This window comes from Macaca thibetana, chromosome 1, assembly GCF_024542745.1.
Source record: "Macaca thibetana thibetana isolate TM-01 chromosome 1, ASM2454274v1, whole genome shotgun sequence".
NCBI classification, from domain to species: Eukaryota; Metazoa; Chordata; class Mammalia; order Primates; family Cercopithecidae; genus Macaca; species Macaca thibetana.
This window is the reverse complement of record NC_065578.1, coordinates 145,526,339-145,542,748: the sequence shown is the minus strand read 5'-3', so window position 1 is coordinate 145,542,748 and position 16,410 is coordinate 145,526,339. Positions and strand designations below refer to the sequence as shown.

General features: G+C 34.5%; 1 protein-coding gene across 5 annotated transcripts in view; it reads right to left on the bottom strand.

The window, feature by feature from the left end:
- GPATCH2 (G-patch domain containing 2) overlaps positions 1–16,410 on the bottom strand; it is a 203,385-nt gene that overhangs the window by 174,602 nt on the left and 12,373 nt on the right. For 4 of the 5 annotated variants that reach the window (XR_007723473.1, XR_007723471.1, XM_050780307.1 and 1 more), the window contains exons 3-5: positions 11,915–11,976; positions 8,532–8,714; positions 7,967–8,046 (exon numbers count right to left, since the gene is read on the bottom strand). Coding sequence is in view for 3 of the 5 variants with exons in the window: in XM_050780307.1 (XP_050636264.1) it covers positions 7,967–8,046; positions 8,532–8,714; positions 11,915–11,976 (325 nt within the window). In the remaining 2 variants the exon portion in view is untranslated. Of the gene's footprint in view, positions 1–3,548; positions 7,839–7,966; positions 8,047–8,531; positions 8,715–11,914; positions 11,977–16,410 lie in introns of those variants that run through there. The other variant, XM_050780331.1, reaches the window with a different exon arrangement.

Below are 16,410 nucleotides of genomic sequence, written 5' to 3'. Positions count from 1 at the left end.
TATAGATATGTTAATAAGATTAATGAATATATATATATATAAATAGCCTGTAGAAAAGTGTCTGGCACATAGTAAGCAACACTGTGTCTGTAGTAATTACTAAAAATACTAACATTCACTTTGCAAGGTACCAGATTTCTGAAGCATCACAAACTCAAATGACAATGAAGTCTTTGAAGTCAAGCCAATTCAAAGACTAAGTTATCAGAGAAGCAAGAACCAATATTTTAAATACATGGAAAAATATATGTTGTCAATTTTGGTAACATTAAAATACCAAGATTGAACACCTGTTCATATAATTTTTCCTAACGGGTTTTCAATACTAAATATGGAGAATATAACAAACATTAAAATACTGCTAATTAAATGAACAAATATACTACTGTATTGGCACTATTTAAATTTGTAAATATCTGCTCTTTTAATAAAGCATAACACAATAAGAATATCAAGACAGATACCATTTAATAGAACTGAATGAAAAATTGTTCAAGTCATATTTTCAAATAACTATGGATATTAAATTTTTATGATATTGAATCTACAGTTGTAAATGACATCAAAATAGAGAATTTATTTATTTATTTTTATCTTTTTGTGATGGAGTCTCGCTCTGTTGCCCAGACTGGAGTGCAGTGGCATGATCTCAGCTCACTGCAACCTCCACCTCCCGAGTTTAAGTGATTCTCCTGCCTCTGCTTCCCTAGTAGCTGGGATTATAGGCACATATCACCATGCCCTGCTACTTTTTGTATTTTTAGTAGAGATGGTGTTTTACCATGTTAGCCAGGCTGGTCTTGAACTCCTGACCTTAGGTGATCCGTCTGCCTTGGCCTCCCAGTGCTGTGATTATAGGTGTGAGCCACCATGCCTGACCCAAAATAGAGAATTTTAAATGAAAGAGACTGTATTAAAATGTCTTTTGTAAAAGAAATATTTATTATAATTCTATTAAGTTGTACTTTTCTAAGATACAGAATCAAGTTATCTCAAAATAAGTTATTTAAAAAAGGGTCAGTTTCTGGCCGGGCATAGTGGCTCATGACTGTAATCCTAGTACTTTGGGAGGCTGAGGTAGAAGGATCACCTGAGGTCAGGAGTTTGAGAGCAGCCTGGCCAACATGGTGAACCTCTGTCTCTACTGAAAAGACAAAAATTATCAGGGCATGGTGGCACACGAAGGTGGTCTCAGCTACTAGGGAGGCTGAGGCAGGAGAATGCCTTGAACCGGGAGGCGGAGGATGCAGTGAGCCGAGATCGCACTACTGCACTCCAACCTGGGTGAGAGTGAGACTCTGTCTCAAAAAAAAAAAAAAAAAGTATCAGTGTCTAATGTGAAATTTTGATCTTAAACTGATTTTGAAATAAGACAAACACAAAATTAATATATAGTAATAGATTAGAATATACATGATATATATTTAAAATATAAGTTTAAACACACTTTCTTCTTGTATTCTACAAAGTATCCCAAAATGTCTTATGGATACAAACATGTATCAGTTCACAGGGGTTAAAATAAAGCATTTCACTAGTGAATTCCACTCAAAAAATGTTAATCAGTCATGGTCAAATTACAGTTGAGGACATAGGCTGTGTGTATTTTTAAAAATCATTTTAGATTTGCTTTCTATCATAAAAATGTTCCTTTCTCTTCGACTATCAAGTTCCCTTATGTAAATCAACTGCATTTTAAATGGCCCTTCTGGTCTAGTTTGATGGCTCGCGCCTGTAATCCCAGCACTTTGCGAGGCCGAGGTCAGTGGATCACCTGAGGTTAAGAGTTGAGACCAGCCTGGCCAACATGGTGAAATCCCGGCTCTACTAAAAATACAAAAATTGGCTGGCGTGGTGGCAGGCGCCTGTAGTCCCAGCTACTGGGCAGGCTGAGGCAGGAGAATCGCTTGACCCTGGGAGACAAATGTTGCAGTGAGCTGAGATCTGCCACTGCACTCCAGCCTTGGCAACAGAGCAGGAAAAAATAAATAAATAAATAAGGGCCGGGTGCGGTGGCTCATGCCTATAATCCCAGCACTTTGGGAAGCCGAGGCGGGTGGATCACGAGGTCAGGAGACGGAGACCATCCTGGCTACGGTGAAACTCCATTTCTACTAAAAATACAAAAAATTAGCCGGGCATGGTGGCGGGCGCCTGTAGTCCCAGCTACTCGGGAGGCTGAGGCAGGAGAATGGCATGAACCCAGGAGGTGGAGCTTGCAGTGAGCCCAGATCGCACCACTGCACTCCTGCCTGGGGGACAGAGCGAGACTCCATCTCAAAAAAAAAAGAAAAAAAAAAGAAAAAATTACATGGCTCTTCTGCTGTAAAAGGCTATAAAGTAGACTAAATATTCCTACTCTAGTTTCCTAAGAAACAACAAAAGTTGAGCAAGACATACAGAGTAAACCATTACAGTATGATTGTCATTAACAAATTGCCACTCATGTAATCCTGGTTTTCTATGACTTCACAGAAGAAAATACTATAGAATGAACTGACTCAAGATTCTAAACAGATACAAATTATTGTGTTCAGGGTTTTTGTATAGTGAATGTAAACAGTATGATTATTTGTGTAGCACGATAAATTGGATTAAGAGCTAATGTTCACATTTTTTTTTCAGATTTTTGAACTTGATAAACATGTATAAATAGTCAATTAAATCAGATTCATTTTCTTTGGCAGAATAACCACCAATACCAGAACCAATGTATTCTTATTCCAACCATACAGAAAAGTGGACTGAGGCAATTATAAAACTTTTAAACAAATTCCTATCACTCTTATATAAAATTTCTATGTAATATTTATGTTGACTTTCAACAACTGTGTTTTAAGCTGACTCATTTATTTCCTGATCTTTCAAAAGACTACACAATTTGAATGCTGATTTTCAGCAGACCAATGTAACACTTGTTGAAAGACCATTAATTCAAATCAAAAAAGAATTTTAAAAGCTCTGACCTACAAAAAACACTAATTTTTTAGGATGCATAGGAATAGAATACATCTTGGCTAACTGGAAGGTATGCTTATGTAAGGTTACTTGGATTCACTTTATAGGTACTATATCCCAAAACTGATTCTGGCATCATTACTCTGAGAAATATTATTCTGAATTAAGCTTAATGCACAAACTATGGAAATATAAGAGATTCAGGCTGAATCTCCTGGATAATAGCTTCAGCATATACCTGGAAATTAATTACCATTTGCTTCATTCTCCTAAAAGTGGGGAATAAGAGATGCTAGTTAGCTGGGTTTTAACAAACTGGTACTTTACTAGGATGGCAACAGTAATTTCTCTCAACACAAAAATCTCAGGACTCTGTTTGCATGCACATGAGCATAATTAATTTAAAAAATCAGGCAGGTCAAGTAGATCAGGACCCAAATCTCCTGAACAGTATAGGTTCAGGAATAGCTATTAGACCTTCTCCCTCCATCATTTAAGCTACTCATTTAGCTTAAATGATGGAGGGAGAAGGTTATGTGCTCTGTGGTCAGGAGAAGAGTTTAGAGCAGTTTCTCAGTTTGCAGTTCAGCTTTGAGATTTAGCGGAGTGGCTGTCAACCTAAATATTTGAAACTATGATTCACAGACCATATTAAAGAAAGAGGCCAGTTCAAATATAAATGAGGTATAAAAGAAACATAAAAGAATGCCATATAAAAAGCTTTAAATATTAAATGTAAAGGCAAATTTTATATAAAATATGAACAAGCCAGTTGTGGTGCTTCACGCCTGTAATTCCAACACTTTGGGAGGCTTGAGCCCAGGAGTTTGATACCAGCCTGGACAACATGGCGAAACCCCATCTCTACTAAAAATATAACAATTAGCCATACGTGTTGGTGCACACCTGTAGACCCTGCTACTCAGGAGGTTGAGGTGGTAGCATTGCTTGAGATTGGGAGGTCACGGCTGCAGTGAGCCTTAATTGTGCCACTGCACTCCAGCCTGGGTGACAGAGCAAGACTCCGTCTCAAAAAAAAAAAAAAAAAAAAAAAAAAAAAAGAACCATCTCAAAAAAAAAAAAAAAAAAAAGAAAAAGAGAAAAACCAGAAAAGTTTAAGGTCCACAATTCTGCACTTTGACTATGATACAAAAGTTCTTTAAGTACCAGGTATTGTGTTTAATATATCTAATAATAGTAACTATCATTTATTTAATATATATTATGCACCAGAGATGGTGCTGGGCCCATTATGTATACATAATCTCATTTAAAAACCTGATGACACTTATGCAAAAGTAACTATTGTTGGTATTTAACAAAAGGAGGGAAGAAGGTTCAAAATGTAACTACAACTAAACTAAAAAGAAGAATCAGAGTGTGGATTCACAAAGGTCTGACTTCAAAATCTATAAATTTTCTACAATATCACTTTGCTCTCTATAAAACTAAATAGAGTCAATCTCATTCCCACTGTGGATTCCATATTTTTAAGTCGGCCTGCTTGCTAAAATTTATTTGTTAAACCCAAAATCAATACTCACAATTTCTCACTATTGTAGTCATTCAGTAACATGTACAGAGCGGTGAAAAATGTTGAGTTACCTGACATACATGTGCATCCCTACCAGAGGTCAGCGAGGTGACTTTCTTCCTACTTGTTTAAACCATCATACTGTAAACACATGTCCTTTTTGTAGTCTAAATTAGTACCAGATTTGTTTTTGCATTGCTGTGCTTTTTGTGGGTGATTATTCTGTTTTAAATAGCCCTTGTATAGTGCTGAGAAATGCCGTCTAGTGCTCCTAAGTGCAAGAAGGCTGGGATGTGCCTTATAGAGAAAAGACTTGATAAGCTTTGTTCACACATAAGTTATAGTGTTATTGGCCAGGAGTTCAATGTTAGTACATCAACAATATATATTAAATATCTTTAAACACAAACATAAAACAAAACAAGGTTATCTATTGATCAGTTGGTAAAAATGTTGTGACCAGAGGCTCGCAGGAACCTAACTCTGTCTTTCCCTTAGGAGCCATGATTCAGTATTCCCTAATTCAATGTTTTCAGCAAATGTATAGAATACAATTATGTCAAATAGTCAGAATCAACTATAATACAACTGAAAACTTGCCCCCAAAAAAGTTTAGATATTTCAGTAAAAGATTCTCCCTCTGTCATTATACTTCAAAGATACTACCTCATTATATTTATGCAGTCATCATTCATCTGCTTAAGAAACCTTTTGTTGGCCTTCTGTTTAATGGGTTGCAGTTCCATGTGTTTGACTTTGCTCAGAAAATTAGTATGTCTTAAAAACAATCTGGCTTTCCAGTGTGAAAGTTTAAGGCCATTAAATTTCACTTCTTATTACCAGATGTCATGGGTACTGTGTAAAGATGACTGTTTTGTAAGCTTATGATTTTTATATATTTTTTTATTTTTTATTTTTTTGAGAGACAGAGTCTCGCTCTGTTGCCCAGGCTGGAGTGCAGTGGGGTGATCTCGGCTCACTGCAAGCTCCGCCTCCCAGGTTTATGCCATTCTCCTGCCTCAGCCTCCCGAGTAGCTGGGACTACAGGCGCCCGCCACCTCGCCCGGCTAGTTTCTTGTACTTTTTAGTAGAGACGGGGTTTCACCGTGTTAGCCAGGATGGTCTCGATCTCCTGACCTCGTGATCTGCCCGTCTCGGCCTCCCAAAGTGCTGGGATTACAGGCTTGAGCCACCGCACCCGGTCAAGCTTATGATTTTTAAAACTACATATTATAGTTATACATAATATAAACAGCATAAGCAACAAGAACAACAACGAAAACTTAGCAAAGGAAATCAGAGAAATATCAGCACAAATTGGAACTCTTACCTTTCTTGCCCAAGTCAGAGATTTTATTGGAAAAAAAAAAATTACAGTACTTAAAAATCCAAACAAGGACAATTCAGGGTTGAAAGAAAGAAAACCCAAAGGAGTCCATTGTCTTCAGTAAAATTTTAAATACAAAAAACATAGACCAGAAAAACAGTTTATGGCCTAATGCACTAGTTCCATGATAAACACACATATATAGTATATCTCCATCAAGTGAAACTTAATCACCTTTTTACAATTTAGAGAGGGAAGGCAGCTTTTAGTATAGTTAAGCCATGTATCATCAATACCATGAAGCTAGCCTATCAGTTGTAATAGCTTCTATAAAATACCACAGTGAGATTGCAATAAGCCTAGAAAATGGGCTACAAATCCCAGCTATGCTCAAGCAAGCAGTGAACCAAAAATAAAAATAGGTAAAACTGAACCAAGAACTAGATAGCATTCATCTAGATTCATGATTGATAAGGCAAAGTTCATAGGCCAAGGTTTTAAAGTGACTTATTCAGATCTAAAAGACAGTCATTATACAAAATAAAACAAAAGCATTTATGTAATTCAGAAAAAAAACATGAATTTTTACTCCAAAGACACAGCACAGAAAAGCTTACTTACAATTACCAACACCACACTATTGTACCTTTAAATATCACTTTAAATATGCAAAGGTAAAGAGACTCAAAGTTGCATTTTACCATTTTTAATCTCTCCAAATTAGACAAGCAATCTAAAAGGAGATATCACACATTCCTGCTTAATGCATTTGCTAAAATCTTTCAGATTTTAAAAACTTTAGGTAAAAGCAATGGCAACTTGAAGTTTCTTTTCCAATCATATTTAAGTTAGCCATTAAATGCTGAATTAACAATTAATCCATACAATAATATAAAAATACACATATTAAATCACATTTTCATTATTGAAGCTTAATAAAAATATCATTTTAATATAACCATTTTGAAGAACTCAAATGGTCTGAACTTATTATAGTGTCTAAATTATACCATCAATAGAAACATTACATTTTCCCCCCGGTTGGTGAAAATGAGCTCATGCAAGTATTTCTGACACTCACAGTGACACATATGGTCTGCCATTCTAAAGATGTACAAGCAGCTCTCACTTTTAAACATGACAATATGATTCAGAATCACACAGTATTTGTTAAAAATACCAGCTTTCACATGTTTCATTAAGCTCTAAACCAAAATAATAATTTTGATGTGTTTCAGGTATCAGACAAAGCAGGTAATTTAAAAGGTAAATGCTTCTACTACTGCAGACTAGTTATCACTGTGGCTAATTTAGAACGAGGATGATTTTTGCAGTACAATGAAAGCTATACTATAAAATACAATGAGTTTGCAATACAGAGCAGATTACCCAAGTAGAAAGGAAGCTGAACAAAATACAAACTCCAGCAAAGATTATCAACCTCACCTACTACTCATCTTAGCCCTTGTTAAAATACCCTGAGTAAAATGCAAATATTTTAAATAATGCTGGTTATATAAGACTTCTCTAAAAATGAACCATATATGTCAACGCATCACGATTTTTATTTACAACAGTCAGATATGTAAAAATTAATTCTTAATCAGTCACAATATAAACATTAAGGAATACTTGTCAGATCTGGAAGTTTAAAATTTTCTAGCTTTGTTAGCATTTTGGCAAAGCAAGTATACATAAATGGATTCAATGTAAAAAAAAATCATAAAAGAGAAAAATATATAATTTACAGTAGTTTCTATCCACCCTGGGCCAACCTAGATCCCTAGAAAGCCTCCCCCGTCAGGTTCACTTCTGACTAAAAGTTAGAATACCAGTCCTCCAGCAAAAACAGCCCCATCTTTTCATCAAAGAGGCTCTCACTTCAATGATATTCCTCCAGGGAAGAGGACAGGAGCCAGGTTCCCTCGAATGTCATTCCCCAGATGTTCAAAACGTAACTAATTTATTAGCATTAGAAGATTTGGTTTATAGGGGAATCTCACTGGTCCAGTTTGTAGCCTACAAAAAAATGGATTATTTTTAAGTTTAACATTAGAATATGAATAAAGGATGAGGATGTGGCTTTTTATTCCATAGAAATGGAAACATTTCCAAACATGACAATTACACAAAAAAAGTATGCCTACCATTGAAGTTGGAGTCCCTCCAGATTTTTTAATATTCTTTGAAGACATTCCATGAAGGCGACTGAGTCTAGCTTGGAAACCTGGAAAATCAAAGTACTCAATTTAGAAGTTTTCTATGATCGCTGAAGCATAGAAGAAGAAGATCCTATCAATAGAGAATGAAAAGTAAGTTGGTGGTGGCAGTGAATGCCATGAATATTATTTGGGAAAATGCAAAACTCACACTTAAAGAAACTGGAGCAATACCTAGCAAAGTACTAATGTAGTCAGCCCTTAACTAACCAGTGTTTAATCACTAGAGTAATAAATACCCATTTTCTTTTCTCCCAATTCATGTTCCTATCATTTCAACATTTTCTCAATAAGTCTAGCAAGAAAGCAAGTCAATTTTTCAAATAATTTGAAAGCATGATAAATGTAGTAGCTATATTAGTGGCCAATATATTTCTTTACAGCATCTTGTCTTTATATTCTCTAATTTCCACTTTATCTTATCCTCTTTGAATGAATATTCCTAGATTGACCTTAAACCCATTATATCCACCAGGGAGCCAATGCTACTGACCTCTTCTGCTTGAGTGTGACATAAGGGGAAAAGAACCAGTTAAGATACTTTCAAAGACAGGATCTGGTAAATTTTTGTCTAGCTCAGTAGGATCTTCCTTTTCCCACCAGGGCACGACTCCAGTGATACCACATGCTCCACCTGATTCCTTTTCGTAGAACCAGTCACTCTGTTCATCATCACCTGTATAAATACAAGAAACCCCCCCCCACCAAAGATTCAGTTTTATCATCCAGTTACACAATTAGTCTTACGTAATAAAAATACAAGATGGCAGTTAAATTTGAATTTAAGATCAATGACTAACTTTTAATATAAGTATACAATACTTGCATTAAATTTTTAGTGGAAATATGTCTAAGTACTGCATGGGACATACTTGTACTAAAAAATTACATGTTATTTACCTACAATTTAAATTTAATTGGGGATCCTATGTTTTATTTGATAACTGCATATATAATCTATAAGGAAAACTTTTTATTTTATACCACAGCTTTACCTAAGAAATATTATCTTAAGACTGTAAGAAACTGTCAGCAACAAAAACACAAAATTTTATGTTTTCGAACCAATTTTAAAATGTGAAAAACAATAATAAGCTGGTTAATCCTTTGGCAAAACCTATTAGAAAATCCATTTAAGTTACTACCCCTTCCACATTAAGAAAAAACAAACCTTAATCTGCTCCCGGGAATTAAAAAGTGTTAAAACTGTAGAACCCTTGCTTTGCAGCAGATATGGGTATATAATTAGCTTAATTTCATGATTTGTATGGAGTATAAAAGGGGAAACAATCATGAACAGATGTGACTAAATGAAATTAATCCCATTAAGCTAATTAAGAAATAGTTTTGAAAAAGTTGATTTTGAATGAAAAGTGACAATACCTTAGAGTTTATGAAGAAAGTATATTAAATAAGTGAGATGTTTTTGCCCAACACTATCCAATAATTCTGACTTTTGGGAACATCCATGAGTGTAACCATGGAACAATAAATGATCAATTGAAAATTCAGTTTGAAATGTGCCATAGGGGAGAATCAGTATTTTGTTTTTTGAAGAAAAAGTAGTTATGAAGAGACAAAAATACAGAAGACAGATGGCTTTTAAAAGAAAGAGAGACAGGCCAGGTATGGTGGCTCATGTGTGTAATCCCAGTGCTTTGAGAGGCCAAAGTGGAAGGATCATTTGAGGTCAGGAGTTCCAGACCAACCTGGGCAAGATAGCGAGACCCTATTTTAAAACGATTAAAAATTAGCCGGGCATGGTGACATGCACCTGTACTCCTAGCTACTCGGGAGTCTGAGGCAGGAGGATCCCTTGAGCCCAGCAGTTTGAGGTTACAGTGAGCTACGATCGTACCACCAGCACTCCAGCCTGGATGACAGGGCGAGACCTTGTGTTAAAAAAAAAAGAGAAAAAAGAAAAGAAAAACAGAAAGAAACAAATAGCATTTTGAAGATGATCTGAGATTCATTAAAGTCTCCTTCCCTTGATTATGAGAAGCCACCACTAATTCTGGTTTCTAAGAGGGTCATCATGATTGTCATAAACTGTTTCCCTTTAGAGAAAGATATTTCTGATTTCTAAAATCTCTTTCAACAAACGTCTTTAAAGGAAAACTAAAAATACTCTTAAGTTTCAGTTGAAAATTATTTTATGAGAAATAGCTATATTTCAACTAAGATGGAATCAAAAATTAAAGGCATTTCAAAAACTAGAGTCACCAGCTTGTTTCTATTGGGGAATTAATAAAAAAATTTTTTTCAAAAAACACAATTAACAGCACTTAGATATCAGGACTTTTACTGAGCTTTATATTAAACTTACACAGATCAGGTTTAAGCATAAGAAAAAACAGGGCCTCACTTGAAACTGACTACTACATATCTGAATTCCAACACTATTACAGAAAAATAAAGTTATTTTATTTTTGATGTAATACACAACTTTATTCTTCAATAGGGAAATCAAATAGTCATTGGTTAAGAACTTGCTCTGAAGTCAGACAGACTAATTAGAATTCTAGTGTTCTGCAACACCAGGAAAGTTACTTCTACTCTATTAGAGTCAGTTTCTTCATTTTAAAAAATTGGGAATCTCAAAGGGATTTTAAGAATTAATTAAGAACTTAAATGCAAGAAAAACACTTAGCAATGTGAAACATAGTAAGTTCACAGTAAATGCTGGCATATCATTGTAAGCCCTTCCACCCTTATCAAAGATTGATAGGCTTGTCAAAGTTATTTTTATATTTTTTTCATTTTATTTCATTACCAATATCATGTTTATAATACAATCCCGAGGAAAGATCTGTATTTTAATGAGAATTTAAGTATATTATCAAAGTAGTTACCCTCGCATTTAGCCCCAGCATTCTAACATATTTCAGCAAAGTATCAACTTCAAAGTCCACGGCCTTTCAAATAGTTATGTACCTATTCATCTAAGACAAATAGTTTACAAGTAGGCAGAAAAGAATGATCACTTCATTTACGTTTTTTTGTACTGCCAAAAGGATGAACAGACTAAGAAAAAAAGTGTAGGCGGCTACTACTTTGTCCTTTTCTTATAACATCATTAAATAAATTTATAATTTAAAATTTATGTTAGTGTTTTTCACTTGGAACTTACTGTCTTCCTCTAATGTATTCTTAAGAAAGGAAGAGAACGTTTGTGATAGTTATTTGTCTGTATTAATTTCATGATTTGTGTGGAGTGTAAAAAGGGAAACAATCATGAACAGGTGTGACTAAATGAAATTAATCCTATTAAGGATTAATCCTGCCCCTTATTAGGGTGTTTTAAATTTTTCATAGCTTCAAAATACTGCCATGTTAATGACTGAAGCTTCCCGAAGTTTCAAAGATGGAAAACATATAAGTTGCAAGACATTTCTGTTTAATGGTTTACAATATTGAATTCATAAAAATCATCTAATTACTTACAAACTGGATAGAATGAATTAATGTCACAGTTGAATAAAAATGACAAATGACTTGGAAATCCACCTTTATGAATGCTTAAACAGTTTTAAGTACATTTGGAATTAGGTAGAGAATAAGAACTGGTTTCTTTCAAATTCGCTAAAAGAGAGAAAATCAAAAAGGTACGTAAAGCTTTCTCAAACAAGATAATCCTTCCTTAATATTATTAGCTCTACATACTAGCTTTTGGAGATAATCGATTACTTAGGTCATGAAGACAGGACACCTTCCATAGCATATAAAAAACCAGCTACGATACTAAATCCTAGTTCACTAAGTAATGTGTGTAAGGTAAATGGATTGCAGTCATCAACTTATGAAATAACAAGTAATAAGCACAACTTTAGAATGAAGAAGATTTTCCACAGAGAGAAAAAAATATCATTTCAGTACCTTGTCTTCCCTCATCATTGGTAAACAATCCAGCATCAGTACTGCTGAGACTGCTGGAATCACTGTAATAAGGAAAAAGAAAGAAACAGATCAAAAGAACAATTGATCTCTCAGTCGTAAAATTTTAAAGAGACATGGCAGCTCAGAGATGGAACTTAAGCCTGACAAAGATCTGAAAGAAAATAAGATGATTTTTTAAAAAATCAAACTGCTAATATCCTGGTTCCATTCACTACAGAGCATATTATTTTGGGCACATAAAACCACAGGAATCTAATGGGACCCTGACAGTAAGCCAGATGTGACTGCAACGAGATGCTGACACAATTGATGCATTTTATTATGTGTTTTCATCAAATGCTCACTGCTCCTTTCTTACGCCATGCAATTCAGCTTGAGCCTGGAACACCACTGCTCAATAAAATGGGAAATGTCTCAATCAAAAGCAGGCTAAGCCTTTCTTCAGCACATGAAATACAAGGGACTAGGATAAGATTACTTTTCATAACCACATTTGCAAATATTCTGGAGAAGACATTACTTAAGAATTCACAACAACTCTATTAGTTTGCAAGGAAGAAAAAAGTTTAAACTGGTGATAATTCATTATATCAAAGTTAAGGTCACTTTTAAGCAAAATAAAAGAATATTACAAATATTAAGGGGGGAATGTGCAAAAATAACACAGGCTCTCATTGCTACCACAGAAGCTCCAGAGTCAAATCTAACATACAAATAAAACAAACAGTAGATATTTGAATAACATAAACAAACTGTTACTATTCGTTCTAATAGAAGTAATGCTTATATGATAGTCTAGTTTAAAATATCAGGAGAACAAGGTCATATAATGAGAGGCTTAGCTTTTAAAGAAAATTTAGTGATGTTCTTTAAAAATTCTCATGTATTTTATTTTTACTGTAATTCTTAATTTTAACCAATCAGGAAATCATCCCTTTTTTAATTAAAATATTTAAATCAAGAAGTTTAGCATTAAAATTATAGGTGAGATCTAAATCCACATACAATTTCTGAATATAATTTCAGTTTCTGTTTGATTTCTTAAAAAATAAATATTAATGAAGAATATAGGAATTTCTTAAGAGGCACATTCTTCCAAGGAGTTCTGAATTTAGACCTCTCCCTAGCTTTCTTCCAAATTAAGTGCTGTATGAAGCTCCCTATATTGTGCAATTGGTAATGAAAAAAAAATTCTCTAAGAGCATCACAACCATATTTTCTTATTTACAAATATATATGGTCTTCTATGCACCACAATATGAGAGTATTAAAATCATCTCAGAAACTATCTTTCTGACATTTTACTGTCTAAACTACTATTGATACTCTCCTCTTTCCTGTGTGCCCCCCATTAACACAACTCAAATGAAGGGTCTTATATATACCTCAGGTCACAGTCCCTTTTCTGAAACGCTTGAGGCAAAATGTATTTAAAATTCTGAATTATTCCAATTTTAGCAAGGTATATTCTAGACTGCCTCAGAGGAGTCTGGGATAGTACTCCATAAAACAGATTAATATATTTTTTTCAATTAAATGAATGAATATCCACACTAGGTACAGGTCAAATTAAATCTGGCCACAAATGAATTAGTTTTTCATAACTTTTCAGAGTTCAGATTTGCAGACAAAGCATTATGAATTGATAAGCTATTTTTTCTAGACCATGATCTTCTAATCTGAATTCAGATTTACCCCGCTCTAATCTATTCTACATACAGCTAGGTTCATCTTTTCAAAATAAAACAAGTTGACTAAAGGCAATATAATATTCTGAAATCAAAAAAAGAATATTAAATAATAGCACAGGAAATTCTAATAAACTGTGAACTTTACTTACAAATGTATCAATTTTGTTTCATTAATTGTGAGAGATTAACCATAGTAATGTACAATATTAACAACAGGGGAAAGTGGATTTGGGATATATGGGAATGTGATATACATGAACTCTCCGAACTATCTTTATAACTTTTCTGTAAATTTATATCTATTCAAAAAAGTAGTTGATAAAGTATGTACACACACACACACACACACACACGTGTACATTATAGAACAGTCTTCTATTTAAAAATCTAAAATTACTTCAACACTTGTTGAATTAAATTTAGATTTAGATTTCAAGACTTTCTATGGATGGGCCTCCATCTAAATCTTCTTATTCCCATCTCTGGTCCTTTTGTTTATGTTCTTTTCACAGTGGTATGCCTATCTCCACTCTCTTCCCTCTCCACCTGTCCAAGCTCTTGAAGATATAAAGAAATCAGGATTCCCTCTCTTCCAGCTCTTAGTCCTTAATGATGCTTGTCCTACTTTGAGGTATGTTGGCATGTATGTATACAACATGTATCTTTATTAACATTTCACCTCATTGGTATCCAGAGTCGCTCCGTGTACATTACGTATGTATTTCTATGTTCAATAAATCAGAACAAGAACTTAAATAGAAGCAAGCCTTTTACTTTCAGCAGTTGACAGTCATTACGGCTTATCTCCAACGACACCCTTTCCTAGGAGATTCACCTTTTTGGAGTGAATTTTATAACATGGTATTTGGATGAGAATATATTCCATATATGCTAGATGAACAAATATATGTACACTAATACCAATCACTTGCCCCAATTTGTTCAATTCCTATATTTTCTGTAGAGTCCTCTTTCTCATTCATCCTCCCAAATACAGTCAGTCAGCCTCCCGTCGATTCTAACTCTTAAAATTGGTCTCAAATACTCTCAAATACTTAGTTCTCTCGGCTATCATATCATAATTCACCTCCCACTTAAGCATGGACTGGAGGTCAAAGATAAAATACAGCTGTAAAGATCACACTGTCTTGAAAAAATGTAAATCAACTTGAGTTTCTTCACTGTTAAAAATTCTTCACTGATCCCATTGACTATAAGATGATAAAATCCAAACTATTTACTGTAGCACATAGACCTCTGAGAAATGCTTTTTGCCATAATTCTGATCCCATTTTATTTCTGGTAAAAACGAAGTATGTACACTTCCCCAAATACACCACTTTCATTTCACAATTCATGCCTTTGCACAAGCTATTCGCTCTCTACCTATAGATGCCATTTCCCTCTCTTGACTCCCTCAATTCCTGAACAAGTCTTAGTACTTGCTTTAAAGCACAGCTCCCTTAGGAAGTCTTCCTTCACTAATACTTTCCACTCAGCACATTTCATTTTCATCATTTGCTTGTCTGGCTATTCCAGACTATGCAGCTGTTGAGAACAGAGTCTCCATTATTAGTCCAGGTGCCACCAGTGAAGAGTAAATAGTAGTTAATCATCAAATGTTTGTTAAATCTGACACACACACACACACACACACACACACACTCCACACAGTGAAGTTTCTCTTATTTATAAATCAACCCCAATGAAATATAAAGCTTTTTGTAGTAGGAAAGCTTTGGAAGTAATCTTGAAAACACTTATACTTGTTACCAAAATACCTTAAATATTTAGCAATCTTTAATATACCTTAAATATTTAGCATGGAAGGAATTTGCACCTAACTTTTAAGTGACAACAGAAAATAGTTTATAAATAAGTTTTACATCAGAGAAAATATATTTTTTAACATTGATTCAAGAGTAAAAAACATACTCTGAAAATGTGTACCTGGGCTGTTTGTGGACTGCTAGGTAGCCTGATCATGCCTAGTGGATACTCAAATACTTTTTACAATGAAAAGAAATGAAAAATGGGAGTTTGATCTCATTTCCATTGCCAGTTACATGTCCTATAAAAAAGCAGATCAATAAAAGCCAGAAATTAAAAAAAAGGCGGGGGGGGGGGTTGTACAATGAATCCAAAAAGCTGGTAATCTAATTGTGAATAATCCAGAATTGAGTATGTTATATCTTCTGCCATGTACTGTCCCTCCCGGTAATTGAGTCAGACAAGTACTTTCAAGTAAGGTTGAGTGGTCTTAAGTCACAATGGCCCAATACAAATAATACTTATTTCCATATAAAAATGACAATTTTCTTGCAAGAAAAACAGATACCATAAACTTTTCAAAGCCCTCTGGAAATGTATTTATTTATTTATTTATTTATTTATTTGAGATGGAGTCTTGCTCTGTTGCAGTGGTGTGATCTTGGCTCACTATAACCTCCACCTCCCAGGTTCAAGTGATTCTCCTGCCTCAGCCTCCTGAGTAGCTGGGACTACTGGTGCACATCACTACACTCAGCTAATTTTTGTATTTTTAGTAGAGATGGGGTTTCACCATATTGGTCTGGCTGGTCTCAAACTCCTGACCTCAGGTGATCCACCAGCCTCAGCTTACCAAAGTGCTGGGATTAAAGGAATGAGCCACCATGCTCAGCCACATATTTTTTATGTAAGTAATTTTTACTTCTTTAGAAAAATTATATGACTAGCACACCATGCCTAATAAAAGGATAATTCCATAAACTTTTACCATGTCCCACTCACATTTACAAGCAA